General features: G+C 39.6%; 1 protein-coding gene across 2 annotated transcripts in view; it reads left to right on the forward strand.

The window, feature by feature from the left end:
* Positions 1 to 13,594: 13,594 nt before the first annotated feature.
* ccbe1 (collagen and calcium binding EGF domains 1) overlaps positions 13,595 to 18,894 on the forward strand; it is a 42,001-nt gene continuing 36,701 nt past the window's right edge. The window contains exons 1-2 of one of the 2 annotated variants that reach the window (XM_061747402.1): positions 13,595 to 13,931; positions 14,025 to 14,111. In XM_061747402.1, the coding sequence (XP_061603386.1) occupies positions 13,828 to 13,931; positions 14,025 to 14,111 (191 nt within the window). In that variant the 5' untranslated portion in view covers positions 13,595 to 13,827. The remainder of the gene's footprint in view (positions 13,932 to 14,024; positions 14,112 to 18,894) is intronic. The other variant, XM_061747400.1, reaches the window with a different exon arrangement.

The raw sequence follows: 18,894 nt of genomic DNA on the forward strand, positions 1-18,894 counted from the left end.
GAGCCCTGAGGAGGATCAGTGGTCCAATTTCCTTTTGACCCCTTTGCTTGTTCATATTGTGGCCTCGCACTCCCGGGAAAGCTTTCATTTTGTTGTGGTGGAACAGATTAGCGCTAGAGCGAGGGAAGGAGGGGGTCTCGCATGTTGTTGTCCCTGATCAATTTATAAGATCATGTGGAGACGACCTTGTCATTCCTGCTCCAAGTTGTTCGATGTTGACAGTGCATGATATGTTGCTTACTTGATTCAAAAATGAAAAGGAGTATGAAAAAGTCATCTTTATGTTGGTCCGCATGTTGTGGTAGTCCCGCTTCGCTTTCATTTCTTTAGTCAAGACAGCACAAGTTATGCTGCTTACAATGATGAAGTCACATGATCAAACTGTAAACGACTACGTAACAGTTGGCTTGACGCCACACTTTGGGATTGTCATGCTTTGACGTTGTTTCTTTACTCAAAACACCGCATGATATGATGTTGCGCTGCTGCTATGACAATGGAAGTGTCGAAAGGTGAATATGATATGAAATTGCTTCCCTGTCCAAAAAGTGATAAATGATGAATGAATCCATCTGGTAGAAAACATAGTGGATAACAACTTTTTCAAGTGTTGAGTCTGAACGGAGCCCGTTTTACCCAAATTGTATGTAAAAAAAAAAAAGAAGAATTAAAAATGGAGTTTTCATGGTTTTGAATTGGCCAAAAATGGCCACGATAGGGCCAAACAGGTAGAATTCGATATAAACAGAATATTATTGATATTTTTAAAGCGCTGAGGTTTGTTTATTATTATTATTATTATTATCAGTTGTATATTTGCACTTTAACGCTCATCGCTTCGTCATCACTGATGTTAAAAAGTACCATGTGCTCATCTGGAGGGTGAATGGATGCCACCACTACCAGCGGCCCCACCCTCACCCATGCCAGACTCCGCAGCCATGTGACACCTAAAGCCTCCTGCGTAACAGTAAATAATCCCGCCGCAGCTAAACCTCCTACCGGATTAAAGCAAATCCCCTTCCCGTCAATTCCACTTTTTGTTGTGCTATCCCTAACTTTATTAACCATCTCATCATCATATCATGATGAGCGGAGGGGCGGACGAGTATGCCCACGTGTCGCGTCTGCGCGCCACGCGCCCACATTGATGTCGCTGAGACGTTTGCACAAAGCTGCCTGCCGTTGTGAATCGAGAGTGACCTCTGTCTAAACTCTGCAATCCCAAACCTTCTGTTCCACCCCATAAGCTTCCATTTCTTTTTTTTTATGATGATTATTATTCATCCCTAAAATAAATACAATCTGAAAGGGATCTGCTGTAATTCCATTATCCTGCTACCAGCTTCCTACAATACACGCTTCATGTGCTTATTCATAACATGCCTTTTTTTTTTTTTATTGGCCCATGTGCCAGAAATGATTGTGGTCTATGAAGTCTGCTGAGCAACAAGTGACACTTTTTGAACCATTTATCAGGGAAGGAAGCCTATTTGGTAACTGAAGTAGGTGTTCAAAATTGTCTCCCTGGATTACAGGGGAGGCAAACTTTTTGTTACGGGCCACATCTTAGTTCTGGTTTCCGTTATGACTGAGAACCTATACACTGTAATGTACTTGTAAATGTATGATAATATTACATAATATTACATATACACAAGAAATTGATGGTTAACTTGTTTTGAAATCAGAAGCCAGTAAAAAGTTGTTTGTTCAACTATTATTCTGTTTATTTTGAAAGGGTGGTTGGTCACAAAAACAATGCTTTCAATAGCTCAGTGTTATTAAATGTAAAGACAAGTTGCAATTTTGGTGTTTTAGCAATGATTTTCTTTCGCAGACCACATAAAATGATGTGACGTGCCAGATCTGGCCCAGGGGCCTTGTGTTTGACACCTGTGCTGTAATACATGGATTTATCCCCAATATAATCATTGATATTTTTATTCGCTGTCATTCTCTGAGAAAATTGCTAGATTTGAGGTAATTTTAATACCGTTTTACTGTTGACTCCCCCTGTCCATTCGTCGATGTGTGGGGCAGTTTATCATCTGCCCCAACTTGTACCGTAAACACTGCAGCGGATGTGACTGACCATTGTCATTTTCCAACCAGTGACATAATGACACATTTTATTTTTTATTTGGCGACTAACCCTGTTGGGTAACTGAAACAGGTATTCAAAATGGCCTCCCCATAATAAACACCTTACCCTCAAAGAATCCTCTTTATTATTCCAAAATATATAGACATTTTAAGTTCTTGTCATGATTTAGTTGTGAAAAAATGTGAAAAGCAAATGCCTTTCGCCCTAATAAATAAATCAAACGAGAAGCTAGGTAATATGTGTAACATTTGAAGCAAGTCCTCTCCAACTTGATGTCTCAGCAGACTGTATTTATTTTTATTTTAATCAACTCCCAAGTCATATTGTGTTCTTGACTCAGATGCTTGCATGACAGATGGTCTTCATCTTTCAATCCAGATATAATCTGAGGCATTAAGGTCACACTAGCCAAGATTTCTTTCGTTCCTTCTTTCTTTTCTTTTTTTTTTTTTATGAACTAATGGCATCATCATTTGTCTTAAGAAGCTCTGATGCATGTGTGCAGTCTCCTGGGATGACCTGAGCTTTAGCAGTTAGCATGTTCTTCCCCGTGCTTGCAAAATCATGCATGCTGGGTTGATTGAAGGCTCGAAATTGTCCTTAGGTGTGAATGTGAGTGTGACCGGTTGTTTGTCATGTATGTGCCCTGCGATTGGCTGGTATCCCGCCTCTCGCAAGAAATCAACTGGGATAAGCTCCAGCACACCCACGACCCTCGCGAGGACAAGCGGAAGAGAAAATGGATGGCTGGAACTGATTGTGACGTAGAAACAGGGTCACCTCTCAGGTGAGTACTTCCACTTTGGTTGTATTTAGGGCTGTCAATATCGAATATTTTTTAGAATCCATTATTCCGCTGATTTATTGAATAAACTGATACAATACTTTAATTTGTCATCCGAATTTGATCTGAATTCATGGCGGGCAATGACTCATGCTGCAGGAAAGCGCTTGAAAATTCCCATGCGATGAGTTGCAGCCGTCGTCCTTGTTTGACTTTCTCCCCCAAAATATTGTCTCGCCCTCTCCCTCCTTCTGACATTTCAAAACTTGGAGTGACAGGTGTGAAGGCTAAATCAATCACAAGCAGAAAAATGCAAAGACTTCAGGGAGGTGTGACCGACGATTGACACCTCGGCCCGACCGGCGACGGCACCGGCGATCTGGATTGTTCATTGTGTTGAAAGTGACACTACTTTTCCTGATTGTGCCCTTTTTTGCAAATATTTAGTTGGACACATGGGAATTGATGTCAAATAATGGGAATTACCGAGAATTTTGAAATACACACACAAACATAATCATAAATAAAATCATTATTGGACAAGTTTTTACGTGGATATACATTAATTAACAATTATTTTTAAATACATTTAAAACTGGAGTTAATAATGAACTCAAAATTGGCAAAAAAAAAAAATTTTAATACTGTTTATCGATTAATTTTGTATTAATAAGTATCAATATCGATAATATATATATATATATATATATATATATATATATATAATAGTCATATTAATATTAATAAATATATGTATTAATGTCATAATTATATATACATATAATATTGTATTTATACATATATATATATATATATATATATATGTTATATTGTTTCAAAAATCAGGTTAATACTGTGTTTAGTATGGTTAATAATTAATAACAATAATTCTGCATACAATTTTCTTGCCCAAATGTTTCATTTGTTTTCATCTTGGGGAAAAAAAAGACATTTTTAATCCACTGTCCACACGATACTGTATTATCGTCCTTGTGATTGCGATTTATTTTGCCTTTTCCTGGGCTTGTGTAACCCTAATGACACACCAGCTGCAAGACAATCCGCTATGTGAACCACTATGCTACCAATGGCTACCTGAGCCCTTTTTTTAATCAGCTCTCTCTCCATCCAGGTCACTCCGGTCCAGGAGCTGCCCTCGGGCGATACGGCAGGCTGGGCGCGAGTCACGGAAGAGCGTAAGAAGACGTTAATCGCATGGGAAAAGGGAACCACAAAAAAAAAACTAAAGAAAAACTTTGGCGGAAAATCCTCTTACATAACAGCGATGGTTTTTGGGTTGGGTTTTTTTGGTTTCGTTGTTTAGGATCTGTGAAATGTCACATTAGTGCAAACAGGCCTGCAGGAAAAATTCTCCTAATTCACATTTTCCCTGCATGGATTGCCTCGTTGCCGCCATCTGCTCGCCGGCATCGCGAGCCGCGACCACATTCTGCCCGTCCGAAGGAATTAAAGCAGCAAACTCGCTTCCATCTCTGCGCTTCCTTTTTCCCATTCTTGTTACGCCACTGCACAAAATCATATTACATGAATAAAGTCATTAAGAGAATAAAGATGCAATGTTATGGGGAAAAGTCTTCAAATAACAAGAATCAAGTAAGTCTTATTTTCATAATAAGAGGACTTGATTCCTGCAATATTACAATTTTTTTCTTGTAATTTTACAAGTTTATCAGTTTAATATTAGGGCTTTAGTTTTGCAATGTTACAACTTCTTTCTTGGGAGAAAACATACACTTGGTTCTCAGAATATTACGACTTTATTCTCATGATCTTACATTTTTTGGTAGTTATAACACTGCAACGTAATTCTTATAATATGATGACTCTTTTGGGGGGTGGGGGGGGATTACAACTTTATTCATGTAATATTCCAGCTTTATTTTTACATTTTGAGTTTTCAAAAAGAAATAGATTAACAGTGAATATGTTTAACTACAATTATAACACTGCAACATTCTTATAATATTAAGACTTCATTCATGCAATAGTACAGCTTTTTTCATCAATTAATCATTCTTGTAACATTCCCAAGCAAATCTGGGCTTGCCATGTAGCCGCCGCCATCTGCTCGCCACGGAAGCGGGGCTAAAAACGTCCTGAACCCGACTCCTAATCTTGAAGCCAGCTTCATCTTTCCATTTCCTCTTTTCCGATTGTTCACGGCACAATGCTCGCTTTACTCTATGTGGTCACAAAGAGGCCTCTGGGAATTCTTTCCTTTTACCAGCATCTGATATGACGCTGGGGCGGAAGGATGATTTCAAAGCTTGCGTTGGTACAAGTGTGCGGCAATAAAAAAAAAATATATATATATATATATATATATATATATACACAGCGACAAAAGGAGGGGTGAGACAGGTGAGCTCAAGGACGCGGGGAGGTTATTCCTCTTGATGGGAACGCGTGCGGTTACGTGAAGTTAGTTTCCAATCTGTGGCTGTTGATATACAGTTCAATCGGCTTAAGGATTTTCTTTTTTTCTTGTTGTCCCTACAACTGCGCTTCCATGTTCAACTTTAATGACAATCCAAAATACAATGTCAGTACATCATAAAGGCTTTATTAACTAGACGGGCTATTTTTTTGAAATAAGGTTTGAATGTTTTTGTAATTTTTATACAAGTATAAGCAGATGTTATCCAGTCAAATATTCATACATCGATAATAAATCATTATAATTAAAAAAAATCATATAAAATACATCAAGAAATTGACACTTCCTTAGCATATGGCAGCGTGCCACATTTGTGGTCGTGATATTAGTAATTTCTTCTCAAATTTTAAAAAAGATTTTGTAATTTGTTTGTTTTGACAGTACAACTTCATTTTTACATTATTGTGACTGTAAACAAATCATTTTTTTGGGTTGGGCTGGGGAGAAACTGAAACTATTACGACTTTGCTCGTAATATTAAAAAGATAATCGTAGCGTTTCAGTTTATTCCGGTAACAATATGAGTTCAGCATGCAAATTTGGGTTCTTTTTTTTTTTTGAACATATGACAATAATACAACTTGTTGGAGATTTAAAAACAATTCTGAAGTAAAAAAAATATATTTTAGAATGTGTCTGGCGTAACCTTACAAACCTCCTAATACTATGACTTTTTTTATTTATTGTTAAAAAAAAAAAAAAAAAAAAAAATGTATTCTTGAGACATTGCGATGTTATTCTAAAACTATTACGACATTTTTTTCCCTGAAATATTATTATTATCGTATTCCAGCAACAATACGACTTTATTCTCGATATATTAGGATTATTTCCCTCGTAACATTAAAATGATATCCAACAATTCGATATTACGATGTTATTCACATAATATTATTTCTTTTTTCCTTATATTTATTACAATTGTATTCTCATGTTCCAATGCAACGAGAATTACTAGGACAAAATTGTGGTTTACGAGGGAAACATTTTTTTATTTTATGAGAATAAAGTGGTATTACTATAAGAATAGTTTTACTCATATGAGAAAAAAGTTGCAATGTTGCAAGAATAAATGTGTAATACATTCGCTATTCACGTGGGAAAGGAGCCAAGCCCTGACGCGAAGAGGGAAAAGAGTAATTGCCCCCCCACCCCTGCCAAAAAAGGGTTATAATTGCCTATAGATGCAACAAGATAGCACCAAAGCACTATATTTCTATTAGACAGGGTTATGGCCTAACTAAATGAAGTTCCTCCACTCACTTCAAAATAGTTTCTGGGCACCAAGATGCCAAAGCAATACTTTTATATGAGACAGGACTTTGGCCTGAGCACAAAAAAAGTAAATGGGTCAGGTGTTCTGCTAATAACAGAGGAAAGGTTGAAAACATTTTTTTTTAATACTGTAAGTGAATTCAGCAATAGTGGTGGAACACTATATAACAAAGTTGTAATCTGAGGATAAAGACATTATTTGTCGATCCATTTTCTGTAGCGCTTTATCCTCACAAGGGTCGCAGGCGTGCTGGAGCTGAACTGGTCGCCAGCCAATTGCAGGGCACATATAAACAAACAACCATCTGCGCACACATTCACACCAATGGGCAATTTAGAGTTTTCAATCAACCTAGCATGCATGTTTTTGGGATGTGGGAGGAAACCGGAGTGCCGGGAGAAAACCCACGCAGGCGCGGGGGAGAACATGCAAACTCCACACGGGCGGGGCCGGATTTGAACTCAGAACTGTGAGGCAGATGTGCTAACCGGTCGACTACCGTGCCGCCAGGTATCAATATTTCTATTGATAGAGAAAAATAATAAAAAATGAAAAAAATTGTAAAATAAGCTATGTTGGCTAAAAAAAAGAAAAAGACACTATATTGCTAAATGAAATCGCAATATTACAAGGACAAAGTCATAAGTCTTAGGGCAGGAGATGAGTCACCGGTTGCGCAGCTGATGCCAGTGAAAAGAGAGACAGAAACCACTGAAGCGTTGAAATGACGACGGAAGGAAATTGCTTATTAACCTGCTGTCACACCAACGAAGAAGAAGAAGCCAGTGAGCGAGCTACGGCTTCACTTTGTTCCAAGAAAGTCCGAAATTGTGTGTCGTCCAAGTGGATGGCGCAGTATGAGGGAAGACGTTGCAGCAATTTGATTGGACAGGTTAATCTACTCGCGAACATTATGACTTTTTCTTTCGTAAGTAGCAAATGGCAAGTATGCGTGGTAACACAATAAAATCTGTTTTCGTGACCGGTGTAAATTCAGCGTGACGGGCGCGAAACTGGCCCTCAGGGTGGTTTAGACTGCCGTTGATAATTTTGCAGATTAGCACAGCCCGGCGGATCCGAGAGTGTGGGTGCGTGTACAGCCGACTTCATTCGCGGCTCCTCTCATTCCCTTTAAATGCGGCGCAATGACAATCTCGACGGAGACGTCTGTGTGCGGAAGAGCACGATGCGGAATCGCAGAAGATCGGTGCGTGGGAGGAGCATTGTTACTGCTCTTGGCCGGTGTGGCAACAGACAATGTGAACGGGTATACAGAATGAGCGGGTGACAGCCGCTGGAGACTTAATGGAGCCCCAATCAAATTCACCAAAACTGCATTCGACCAGCGTTCAAGCCTGCGCTGAGATTTAGACCGACTGTCTGCTACCAAATTGTCACTCTGCCAGGCGCATCTCCAAGGACGCACCCTCGCTGTGCCTGAACGCCTGGACCGCAGACCCGTCTGCCAAATTGGCAAACACGCATGGCCTTGCGCTTGCACAAAAATCGGAATCCGCCAGCATTTCCGCTGTCTCCGAATATACAGTTTATTCATATGATGCCATGATTTTTTTCCTTGTGATCTTATAACGCGTGAGCCCACGTGGTGATATCCTTTACACATTGATGTCGGTTTTTGATGCAGTGCCGCCTGATGGATCAAAGGTCACGGGCATTGAATGTTGGTTTTTGACCTTGCCGCTTACATGCAGTGATTTGTCCAGATTCTCTGAACCTTTTGATGATATCATGGACCGTAGATGATGAAATCCCTAAATTCCTTGCAATTGTACGTTGAGGAACATTGTCCTTAAACTCTTCGACTAATTTCTCACGCACGCACTTGTTCGCAAAGAGGTGACCCTCGCCCCATCTTTTCTTCTGAATGACTGCGCAATTCAGGGAAGCTCCTTTTATACCCAATCACGGCACCCACCTGTTCCCAATTAGCCTGTGCACCTGTGGGATGTTCCAAACACGTGTTTGATGAGCATTCCTCAACTTTCTCAGTCTTTTTTGCCACCTGTCCCAGCTATTTTCGGAACATGCTGCAGCCATAAAATTCTAAGTTAATGATTATTTGCTAAAAACAATCAAGTTTATCAGTTTATTCAATTAAATATAGGTTGAACATGATTTGCAAATCATTGTATTCTGTTTTGATTTATGTTTAACACAATGTCCCAACTTCATTGGAATTGGGGTTGTAATTAAATATATGCATGTGCTTGCTTTAACGCCGCTAGTGGTTATAATCTAATAAATCCATAGAGATAGAAAGACAGAGGTAGCATAGCACGCTGTGATTTAAACTGCAGTAAGAGGATCATGAACAACGAGCGAGGACTGACGTGTGCAAAGTTAGTCAAGGGTAATGAAAAAGGAATTAGTGGCTTTATTTGAGCAAAAAAAAAAAAAAAAAAAAAAAAAGAGAGAGGCACGAACATGAGTTCAAGCACTCCCGGCTGTGTTCTTTCTGCACTGAGCAGCTTGCATTAAATAAAAAAATAAAATAAAAAAAATTTTAAAAAAAGCCTCAGTGACCTTGAGACCATAATGATATCAAAATAAATAAATAATACAGAGTGTCCCACACTTTTCACGTCCTCTCGGCTTGATCGGGAGTCTCTCGACGCTTCGGTGTGTGCGTGTGACACCAAGACAAGTTAGATGAGTGCGGCAAGGTGACGCAGGCTGTTAGCGTCAGTTAGCCGACTAAGAGCCAGACCGCTCTTGTCTGGGCATGTGCAGACCAGCGCTGCTGCAGTGCTGCAGACCAGCACGCACACAACAAACCACACAAAGCCCGCCAAGTCTCAAGACTCAACATCCACTCCTGTCATTAACACAGAAAATTTAGAGTTGCAATTGAATGTTGCTAAATATTCTCAAGCTACAGTATTTACAAAATGAGACAATATTTTTTGTTTTTTTTATTTTACATTTTTGTATTATTATTATTGTAATCTTTATAATTTGTGTGAATTAAGCATTGTCAGATTGACAAGATAAAAGTTTTTTCGCGAAATTGGTAAAATGACGTGAATAAAGTCAAAATGTTGTAAGACATGAGCCACATGTCCCTGATGCATCCCTTTAACTGGTTAACGAACAGGACAAATAGTCAAACACACAAATAAATACAAAATGAAAACACATGCAAGGATCAGGGCGCAGACGCTAGAGGTTGAAAGGCAACAGATGTTTTTGTAGTAGACAATAACTTGGTGGAAGTCGAGTCCAAGTCCATTTATAATGGGGAACATTGATTTGATACGTTTATGAGTAAATTTAATGACGAGCCTTTTCTCGAAAATGATTAAACTCATAAGTCAAGGTACTACTGTGAAATTAAAGTCGTAACGTAATAAGAATGTCGTAATGTTAGGAGAAAAAGTCACAAATATCACAAGAATGTGTATCTCCCCCTCACCCTCCCAAGAAAAAAGTTGTTCTATTACAAGAATAAACCTGGAATATTATCAGAATAAAGGTATACTGTTATGAGAAAAAAATTGCACAACATTTGTATTGCAAAAAATACTGTAGTTGTAATATTAGACTCATGTATTTTACATGAAATTTTGTTTTTTATAAATAAAGTCATACTGTTACAAAAAGAGTTGCAATATTACAAAAAAGATCATTAAAAACATTGGGCAAGAATACTGTAAAGCCATTGATTTTTTTTTCTTTTATATATTTGTTAATTTAGCACAGGAAAGTTAGTTTAAACAACAAGGGATGGATGGACAATGCATTGCTTGTCGTAGAAATATTCAAAATTTGTGGGGTGCACCAAAACACGTCTGATGAAGATTTGCTCGCAGCTTGTGATTTTTTTTTTTTTTTTTTACGTTTTATTTTTAAAGTGTGGCTTTTCCCCCCTTCAACTTTGGCTTCCAACTGTACAGACGTCCTGCATATGTGCAGAATTATCACTATTTAAAAAATATTTTCAAATATGAAAATGTGGGGTTTTTTTTTCTCAGATTTGACACATGTTGCTTGACAGAATTCTCTGGGTAGTTACAGTTTAATCAACCATGAGTGATTCTCAACCAGGGTTCCGTCCGTGGCACCCAAGTGTGCCAAGAGAGATCATCAAAGGTGCCACGGGAAATCATCCAATTTCACCACATTAAATATCGCCTACATACTGAAAAAAGAAAGACAAACAGCGCCATCTGTTGAATCTGGTGGGGCACTGCATCGTGCTGCCCCTTAAACTAAAGTCGCCATTTGGATGGGCTCTCGAATAGAGTGAGCTGTAAATGAATCCCTGCAGATGATATAAATGAACAACGTATATCGCATTACATATTTTTGTCAATGTCTTTGTGTCTCCAAAGTGTTCTCTGTCAATTGACTGTCTGTTGTCGTACTAGAGCGGCTCCAACTGCCGGAGACAAATTCCTTGTGTGTTTTTTTGGACATACTTGGCAAATAAAGATGATTCTGATTCTGATATGCTGGAGCAGTAATGACGTAAATCAAAGAGCGCAAATGCTTGCTCTGTTATTCTCCGGGGTGGGGGGGGGCTAAATAAGGCCATGGCGAACAATCCTGGTCCATTATTCCCCAATGCAGGAGCCTGGGAGGCCTTGCAGCGTCCCTCATCATTCGGCAGCTCGGGTTGCTGAGGCGTGGAAACAGGTGGCAGGTAAATGCCACAGCCTCGCCGCCGTCATCGTGGTCGTGACGCACCCTGCTTGCGCTCCAAAAAAAAAAACTGTCATCCATTTTGTGGGGGCTGAAACAAGAGGAGGGATGACGGAGGGAGGGAGAGGGGATGCTGATCTCTTGGCTGAAAGAGCCATCCAGTGGAGGGGAGCAGAACTACAGCTTCGTACTCAAAAAAAAGCTTATTTCCGCTGACGTTTATTCGATATCCTTGATGTCCAGCTGATGCTCCACATACTAGTACGCTCTTCAAGGCACTAATAGAATGATTCCACTACTATTGCCACTTTTGCCCAACTAGTTTCCATTTAAGCTACTGTGCTGCACTACTAACACAACACGTCCTCCCTCCCCGATCCCCCATTGCACCATCTAGGGGCCCGGGGACGCCATCTTGGGGCAACTTCCACTGAGTAGTACCAAAACGACCCACTGATAGTTTTGCCTCACTGGTAACATGTAGGTGTCATACAAGTATTGTGAAAATTGGCCTACTCGTGTGCAGAAATGTCACACGGTAGTGGAAGAAACAACAGTTGTTCAAATAGTGTGTCCCAGTTGTTCTACTAGTGCATAGCATTGTCTTACTAGTGAGGGAAAAGAGCATATTAGTACATCAGTCTTAAGCTGTCCATCAAGGATATCTAACAAATGCATTTATTTGACAACTTTGGCATAATAGTAACCGCGTTACTAGTGAGGCAAAATTATGCACTACACGACAACTGTGTGCTACTACTACTACTAGTGACGTGATGAAATTCTGCTAGCTAACATCTAGCCCTTTACTAATAGTACTAGTAGCATGCATATGTCAACTAGTGCACAGTTTTGCTTCACTATAACATGTAGTTGGCCTACTAGTATGCCAAAATTGTCCTACGAGTGTGCAGAAATGTCTTATAATAGTGGAAAATACATTACTACTGAGACACCGTCATTCTACTAGTGTGCTTTAGTTGTTCTACTAGTGCGCAGAATTGTCTTATTAGTGAGGACAAAGAGCGTACTTGTCCATGGACCTTATCAAGGATGTCGAATAAATGTTCAAATAGCTTTTGCTGTTTCAAGCCATCAACATAACGTACAAGTTTGAATGATATCTTTTAGACCCTACATAGAATTGACATAAAGAGGATAGATGGTGGCATCTGTAAAGCGACACCGCGCAACCCCGGTTTCACGCCGATATCCTTACGGGCCAGCGTGTGACGCCACACGTGGGTCAGCCTGGACAGTGCCAGCTCTCGCGCTGGAAACCGTGCTAAGGTCGCCTACAGGACAAGGCTTTGCGTCCAATTGCTCACGTGGTCACAGGGCCAAACAGCCACGCCAGGCCTTTTGAGTCATTTCACATGATAATAACCATGAGAAATTCGCTGGAAACTCATATGTGGTGGTAGATGACCACAATGCATACCGTCAGGATTTCCTCCTCGGGTATGTTCACACAACCTGGTACAACCATGCTTCACATACAAACAACAACGTTGTCAAAATTAGTCTGCACAAATTGCAGAAAATCCTTCTTCATTTTCTAGTCCACAAATTCTGCCTAGCAAAAGTTGTGTCAGTAGAATCGAAGAGAATCAAAATCACATTTTGTATTATTTATTTCATTATTGTTTTAGTTCAATTTTTAGTAAGATCTGAAATGTTGTTGAAACGAGTCTGCAAAGACAACTGAAAATGTTCCGTGGCAAATTTTGAGTAAAATCAGAGTGTGCTTATTGGCTTACATACATCTCACAGAATGTTGTTGTTGTTGTTGTTTAGTCTTCAGCTTTTACAGACCACTGGAAATGGTAACACTATCATTTTCAAAATCATTTGAGTATTTTATTCCTGTTTTACTGTAATTTGAAGGCGTTTTTGGACCCAATTTTCTATAGGCGATATCACACAAAAGTTTCCCAATAAGGCTTTTTTTTTCTCACACAAACAACTCAATTTCTTCATAACCCATTATCTGATTTTCTAAATTCTTTCTTCGTTGTACCGTTCCAAAAAGACAGACTGCCATTTGGGGGAAATCTTGTCTCGTTGCTATTAAAACAGTTGTCATGGCAAGTAAAACTCCCAATATTTTTTTCTTTTTTTTCCACCAAGGCTGGGTTACCAATTAGCAACAGTTATTAACATATTTGTCAGGGCACACATTTTAACACAGCTATTTTTTGTATTGGCTCTGGTGTACCTAATGAAGTGGGCGGTGGTGGTGTTTCACTGTTGAGTTTCCATCGATAGCCGCGTGGTGGCAGCAGAGATAAAGTCTTGAAGTCCGCGCCACTTCCACGAGAAGGCAAAGAAACGACCGGTATGAAAGTCAAATCGTGAAAAGTAATCCCCATAAATCGCCTCGGTAGAGCCCCTCGCTTGACCACAACGTGTGAATGGCGAGTGGGAGGGTCCCTGGCTGGCTGCGTGACAGGTTTTGTCCACGCGTGGCCCCCGCACCATTACCGCCGCGCTTATTCCACGAGCGGGGGGCTCGGTGACAGGAGCGCCGACGGAGCGACATGATCCCCGGACACGCTCGCAACCTGCTCGCGGCCGTGACCTGGGTGCTGCTCCTCTCCGGAGCCTCGCCGCGGTCACACCGTCAGGAGCATGTCAGCTTCGGGTAACGTTCCACTTCAGTACCGTGACACTCTGTTTGTTTGTTTGTTTCAATGGCTTTTGATCGCATTTGTATGATTGTATTCTATTTTGACAGTGACAGTGAGGAGTGCTCCGATAGCAACATCTCCACCACCAAGTACTCCTGCCTCAAAGCCAGTGGGGACGTTGCAACGTGCTACAGGTAAGTCAGTCCATTACTATGACTTTACTATTTACATTAACTTTCCATTCATTTACCCCTTTTTGGATATCATTATTAATATTATATACACTCACCATACATGTGTTACAGTACATATGTTTTTAAAATGAAGCAACTGGGTTGAACAGCAAATCATACAGTCAGAGAATCTGATTGGATGCTGCGATTGAGAATTCAGCATTCCATGAGAGAATGAACAAACCATAGTTATTTAGGTAGCAGGACGACCTAGTGGTGAGCACGGCCGCGTCGCAATTTAGAGGTTTGAATTTCCGTTGCTTGCGTGGGTTTTCTCTGGGTACTCCCGCTTCCTCCCACATCACAAAACTATGCGTGTGAGGTTCAGTGAAGATTCTAAATTGTGCAAATTGTGTCGATGTGAGTGTCAACGGTTGTCTGTGTGCCCTAATTGGCTGATGACCAGTCCAGGGTGGACCCGCCTCTTGCCCAAAGTCCATTTCACCCTATAGGTGATAAGTGTGCCGGGGACATTAATGTGCCATGAGCGCTCTTCAGGTGTGCCGTGGGAAATGATCAAATTTCGCATAATTGCTAAAAAAGAATATTTATTTACAAGAAATAATGTATCTTTGTTCCTCTATTTATGCCAGTGAGGCACCGTGATAGACAGAACAAATAAATGCTCTTCTATTAGATGGCAGGAAGTACATACAGTAATTAATGTATCCACTTTTTGTGACATTTGTGTTTGCTGGTGTGCCGTGAGATTTTTCAATTGTAAAATATGTGCCTTGGCTCCATAAAGGTTGGAAATCACTGACATAGATCGATGGATAATGATTCAGTGATAATATTATTGTAAATGTGCGGCAGAATCTCAAACTGCATCTTCTGACCTCCTCTTTCCTTGTCAGTGTCGCATTTAGTCTATTTTACACCATCGGTTTTGCATAAACTACGGAAACCATGCCACACTGAATGCATCAGTTGAAGCAAGACATGCTAGTAAAATTCCGACAACACTGGAGGAGAGCAAGGGTCTCCTGTATTTACTTTTTTAAAAGTGGACATTGTGGAGTATATGATGTGGGGTGTAAGCAAACAGCACAAAACGTCATGTCTTCATTCGTTCCACAAACCAAAACAAACATGGTGGTAACACACAAAGTTTCGTCTTTTTACGTGGTTACTTTGCATTGGAAGCTAAGTTGTAAGTCTGAGAAATAAACATAACCTTGTGCGTAATTCCAATGGTAGCGCAAATAAGAAAACTACTGGACTGAGTTTTTTGTGATCAAAATAGACATTTCACCTTTTACCTTTCCTTTTTTTGCATGTCAAAATTTCATTAAAAAAAAATAGCATTAAAAACATAAATCTACATAAAATATTTGTTTGCGCACATTATGAAATCTAATAGCAAGAGTAATTTATGATGATGAAGAGGAAATTTCAGCATTTGAGTTTTGTGCAGATTCTGGGCTCCATTTTTGTAGACAGCACCTCTGCGAGAGGGTGCAAATGCTGGCGGATTCTGATTTCAAATAGTTCAACAAACAACCAAATTGGACTTTTTGTGATAGAAGTCAGACATTTTCACCTTTGACCCGTAAATGGCAAAAATTCCAGCAAAACGGTCAGTTATTTTTATGTAATCCTGCAGTCATGAAAAAGTTTGTTTCATAGCTGTCATTGACAACACCGAAATGTAAACATTTTTGATTGGTTCAGATTTAATTTCACACAAAAAATGCTTCCAGACGTGGTTTGAGAAACATTGTGGTTGCCATGGATACACGGTTTGTTTGCGTTGTTCATGCAAAGTTAACAACGACATTTGCCAACGTAAACTCTGACAAACACAATTTCATGCGTAATCCTGCAAGTACCGCAAAAAAAGAAAGAAAGAAAATGGAGTGGACTGGTCAGACATTTCACCTTTTACCCGAAAGTCTTCATTTTGGAAAGTCTCCATTTTCATCTTCATTTGCGTCTGTCTGTCTTACGCAAACAGCAAATATCTGACAGTGATTAAGAACACCACTAGCTGTTCTTTTACGTAACAATCAGTGAATATTTCCCTACGTTTTCCAAAGTCGCTGAAATCCAAATGGGAGTGAGCCTATGACTTCATGTCAGGTTTTTCATAACAAGTCGTCTCGCCCGCTGAGTTTCAGCAATGGAACAGTACATCGTTCATCAACGGGCCACGGCCGACCTCCCATCATGTTAGCGTTTTCGTTCTATTGTGACAGAGCTGAGTGTTGTTACTGTGTTGGGATTTTCTCTGGCTCTCGGGTTGAATATTTGGCTCAAGAAAGAGGCTGTGAAGGGCCGGGCGAGGCTTTTACTCCACAAACGCTTCTAATTGTGATATAAACGCTTTACTAGATCAAATGGTGTGAGCCTTGCGTTCCAGTTTGGCAACAACGAGGGCGCTACGTGCTGTTGCTTGGCCACACATCGAGAAAATTAGGTTTTGGCTTCACTTTCTGCTTGTGATTAGTTTTTAAAATTGTTTATTTAGTGCTTTTCATGGTGGTTATAAAAGGTTTAATATTACTAGCGTACACACTTTTCGGATTTCAAACTACAGTTTTATCTGATGAAAACCTGTAACCCATAATACAGATTGCCGAAAGCCAATTTCTTGTCTTTCTGGAACTATTTTAGTGCACTTTGGAGCCTGATGATAGAGCATTGCAAAGCAAATGCTTAAGAATATTAACATGTTACTTAAAAATTGCCAGTAAAGTGATCAGGATTGCCATACTTTGACCCTGGAACAGAAATTCCATTATAGTTATTCGGGAAAATTGTTTGGAATCGAATAGATTGTATTTTGCAGTGAACAAAAAAACTATTACTTTATTATTAGAAAAGTGCAACTTTATTCTCGTAAAGATTAGCACTGTCTATTTTTTGTCATTACAACTTTGTGCTTGTAAAGATTCAGAATTTGTCTCGTAACACTGCAAGTGAGCTTATAATGATAGAATGACTTTTTCTCGAAACTAGATTTATATATTAAAAAAAACTACACTTTTATCCTTGTAAAATTCGACTTTATTCTAGTAAAAGTGAAGATTTATTCTCTGGGGGAAAAAAAAGATAATCTCATAATATGGGACTATTCCTATAACATTACGCTTTATATGGTGTGTTTGGAAAAAAAAAAAAAAAACTGCCTGGTCGAATGCATTGTGGTTGTCTATGGCTTGCATTTCTCTATATTTTTTGCTCCCAAGCTCCCCCTACACTTCAAATTCCTCACAATCTACTTTACAAGTACAAAACATGTCTACATTATTACATAATGTCTTGAGTAAACATTGTGGGGTCCATCTAGAGTATTGGACTGTAAACTCACTGCCGCGTTAGCGACGGATGCTAACGGCTAACCAAAATGATACAACCTGCTGAACATGATCTATTCGAAAGATAGAAGGTTAAAGTTGTGGGTAAAATGTTAACTTTAAAATGACCTGTAAAGTTAATAAAGGTCGCATGATGGCCACAGTGAAAAGCATTCATTTGTATTTCCATAATTTTCTATACCATGAAACATGATTCAATATTACATCAAATGTTGCTGACCGATGAACATGCTAGCACAGTGACATTTTCAATTGTAAAGGTCAAGCCTCCGGTTAGCATAGCAATGCAAAGGGCCACGTACTCGCAGAGAATCTCCGAATTTCATCAGCCACGCTTGCATTGTTGAAACCGTTTCAGCGTCGCCGCGTCAGCCGTGCCAAGATGAAGGCCAGATCTCCCCCCCCCCCCCCCCCCCGTGCTAAGCTACAATGGCGGGAAAACAAAAAGGACACATTTCTAATCTTTCTTTATAACTCCTCTTCAGTAGGGGCGCGCGAAAAGGATGATTGTGCTGATTTATTGCGTGTGCAGTGTTGGCTTAGCCCACCCTGTAAAAAGACTTCCCCATAAAAGAGTCTTTCCACTGTACAGCTGCAACATAATTAATGTGCGGCATGTGCAGTGGTTGCAGTGTTGTTTTTTAAAATAATTCTGCTGTTACGGAACTTTTTTGTTTCTTTTCGTGTGCGCACCCCCCTCCTCTCCAGCTGTAGTTAGTGTATGCTAGCTGGTATCTTCATCAGAAGTCCACTCACTCTCATTGCATTGATTGCAAACCTCTAATTCAAGTCTAATATTGTTTCAACCAACTGTAGGAAATAATTGCATCCCGTGGATTTAGATTTGTTGGTCTGTTCTGTTTTTTTAGGCAGAACACAGGTCAGAGTTCTATTTTTTTTTTACATTCAAATTTGTGCGTACGTAACAGTACTTCAGATCTCAACATGAACCAAAAATGGAATCTCTTTCTAATTTGGATTAAGCTATGAAAATTTTGTCTAAGAGATAAATAAAATGTAAGACCGTGAACATCCGCAAATTTGGCATTTGCTAAATTGCCTATTAGCAGATTCTTTTGGGGAACCTTTCCTCTGTTATTCACTGAAAATCTCCTATAGGCCTACTCCTTTTTTTGTACAGACCGAAGCAGTAAAAGTATAAGTTTGTTAGTGTTGTTGTTAGGTTAAATTCCTTGATCGTTTCATCGGAATTTAAAATGTCGTGTTTTTTGGGCGGTTTTTGAATCCACCTTGTTACAGTCAAAAGCGAAACTGAAAGTATGCGTCTGCTTCCCTCTCGATGCAGCCACAAATAGCCCGCGTCGTCTATCTACTTTGCCGTTGCAATATGCCTGTATGCCATAAAATTTAAAAGTTAAACGTTTAATGACACATTTGTTTAAATAATTGATTATGATGATTAT

Source organism: Phyllopteryx taeniolatus, chromosome 15 (assembly GCF_024500385.1).
Source record: "Phyllopteryx taeniolatus isolate TA_2022b chromosome 15, UOR_Ptae_1.2, whole genome shotgun sequence".
In the NCBI taxonomy this organism is placed as follows: Eukaryota; Metazoa; Chordata; class Actinopteri; order Syngnathiformes; family Syngnathidae; genus Phyllopteryx; species Phyllopteryx taeniolatus.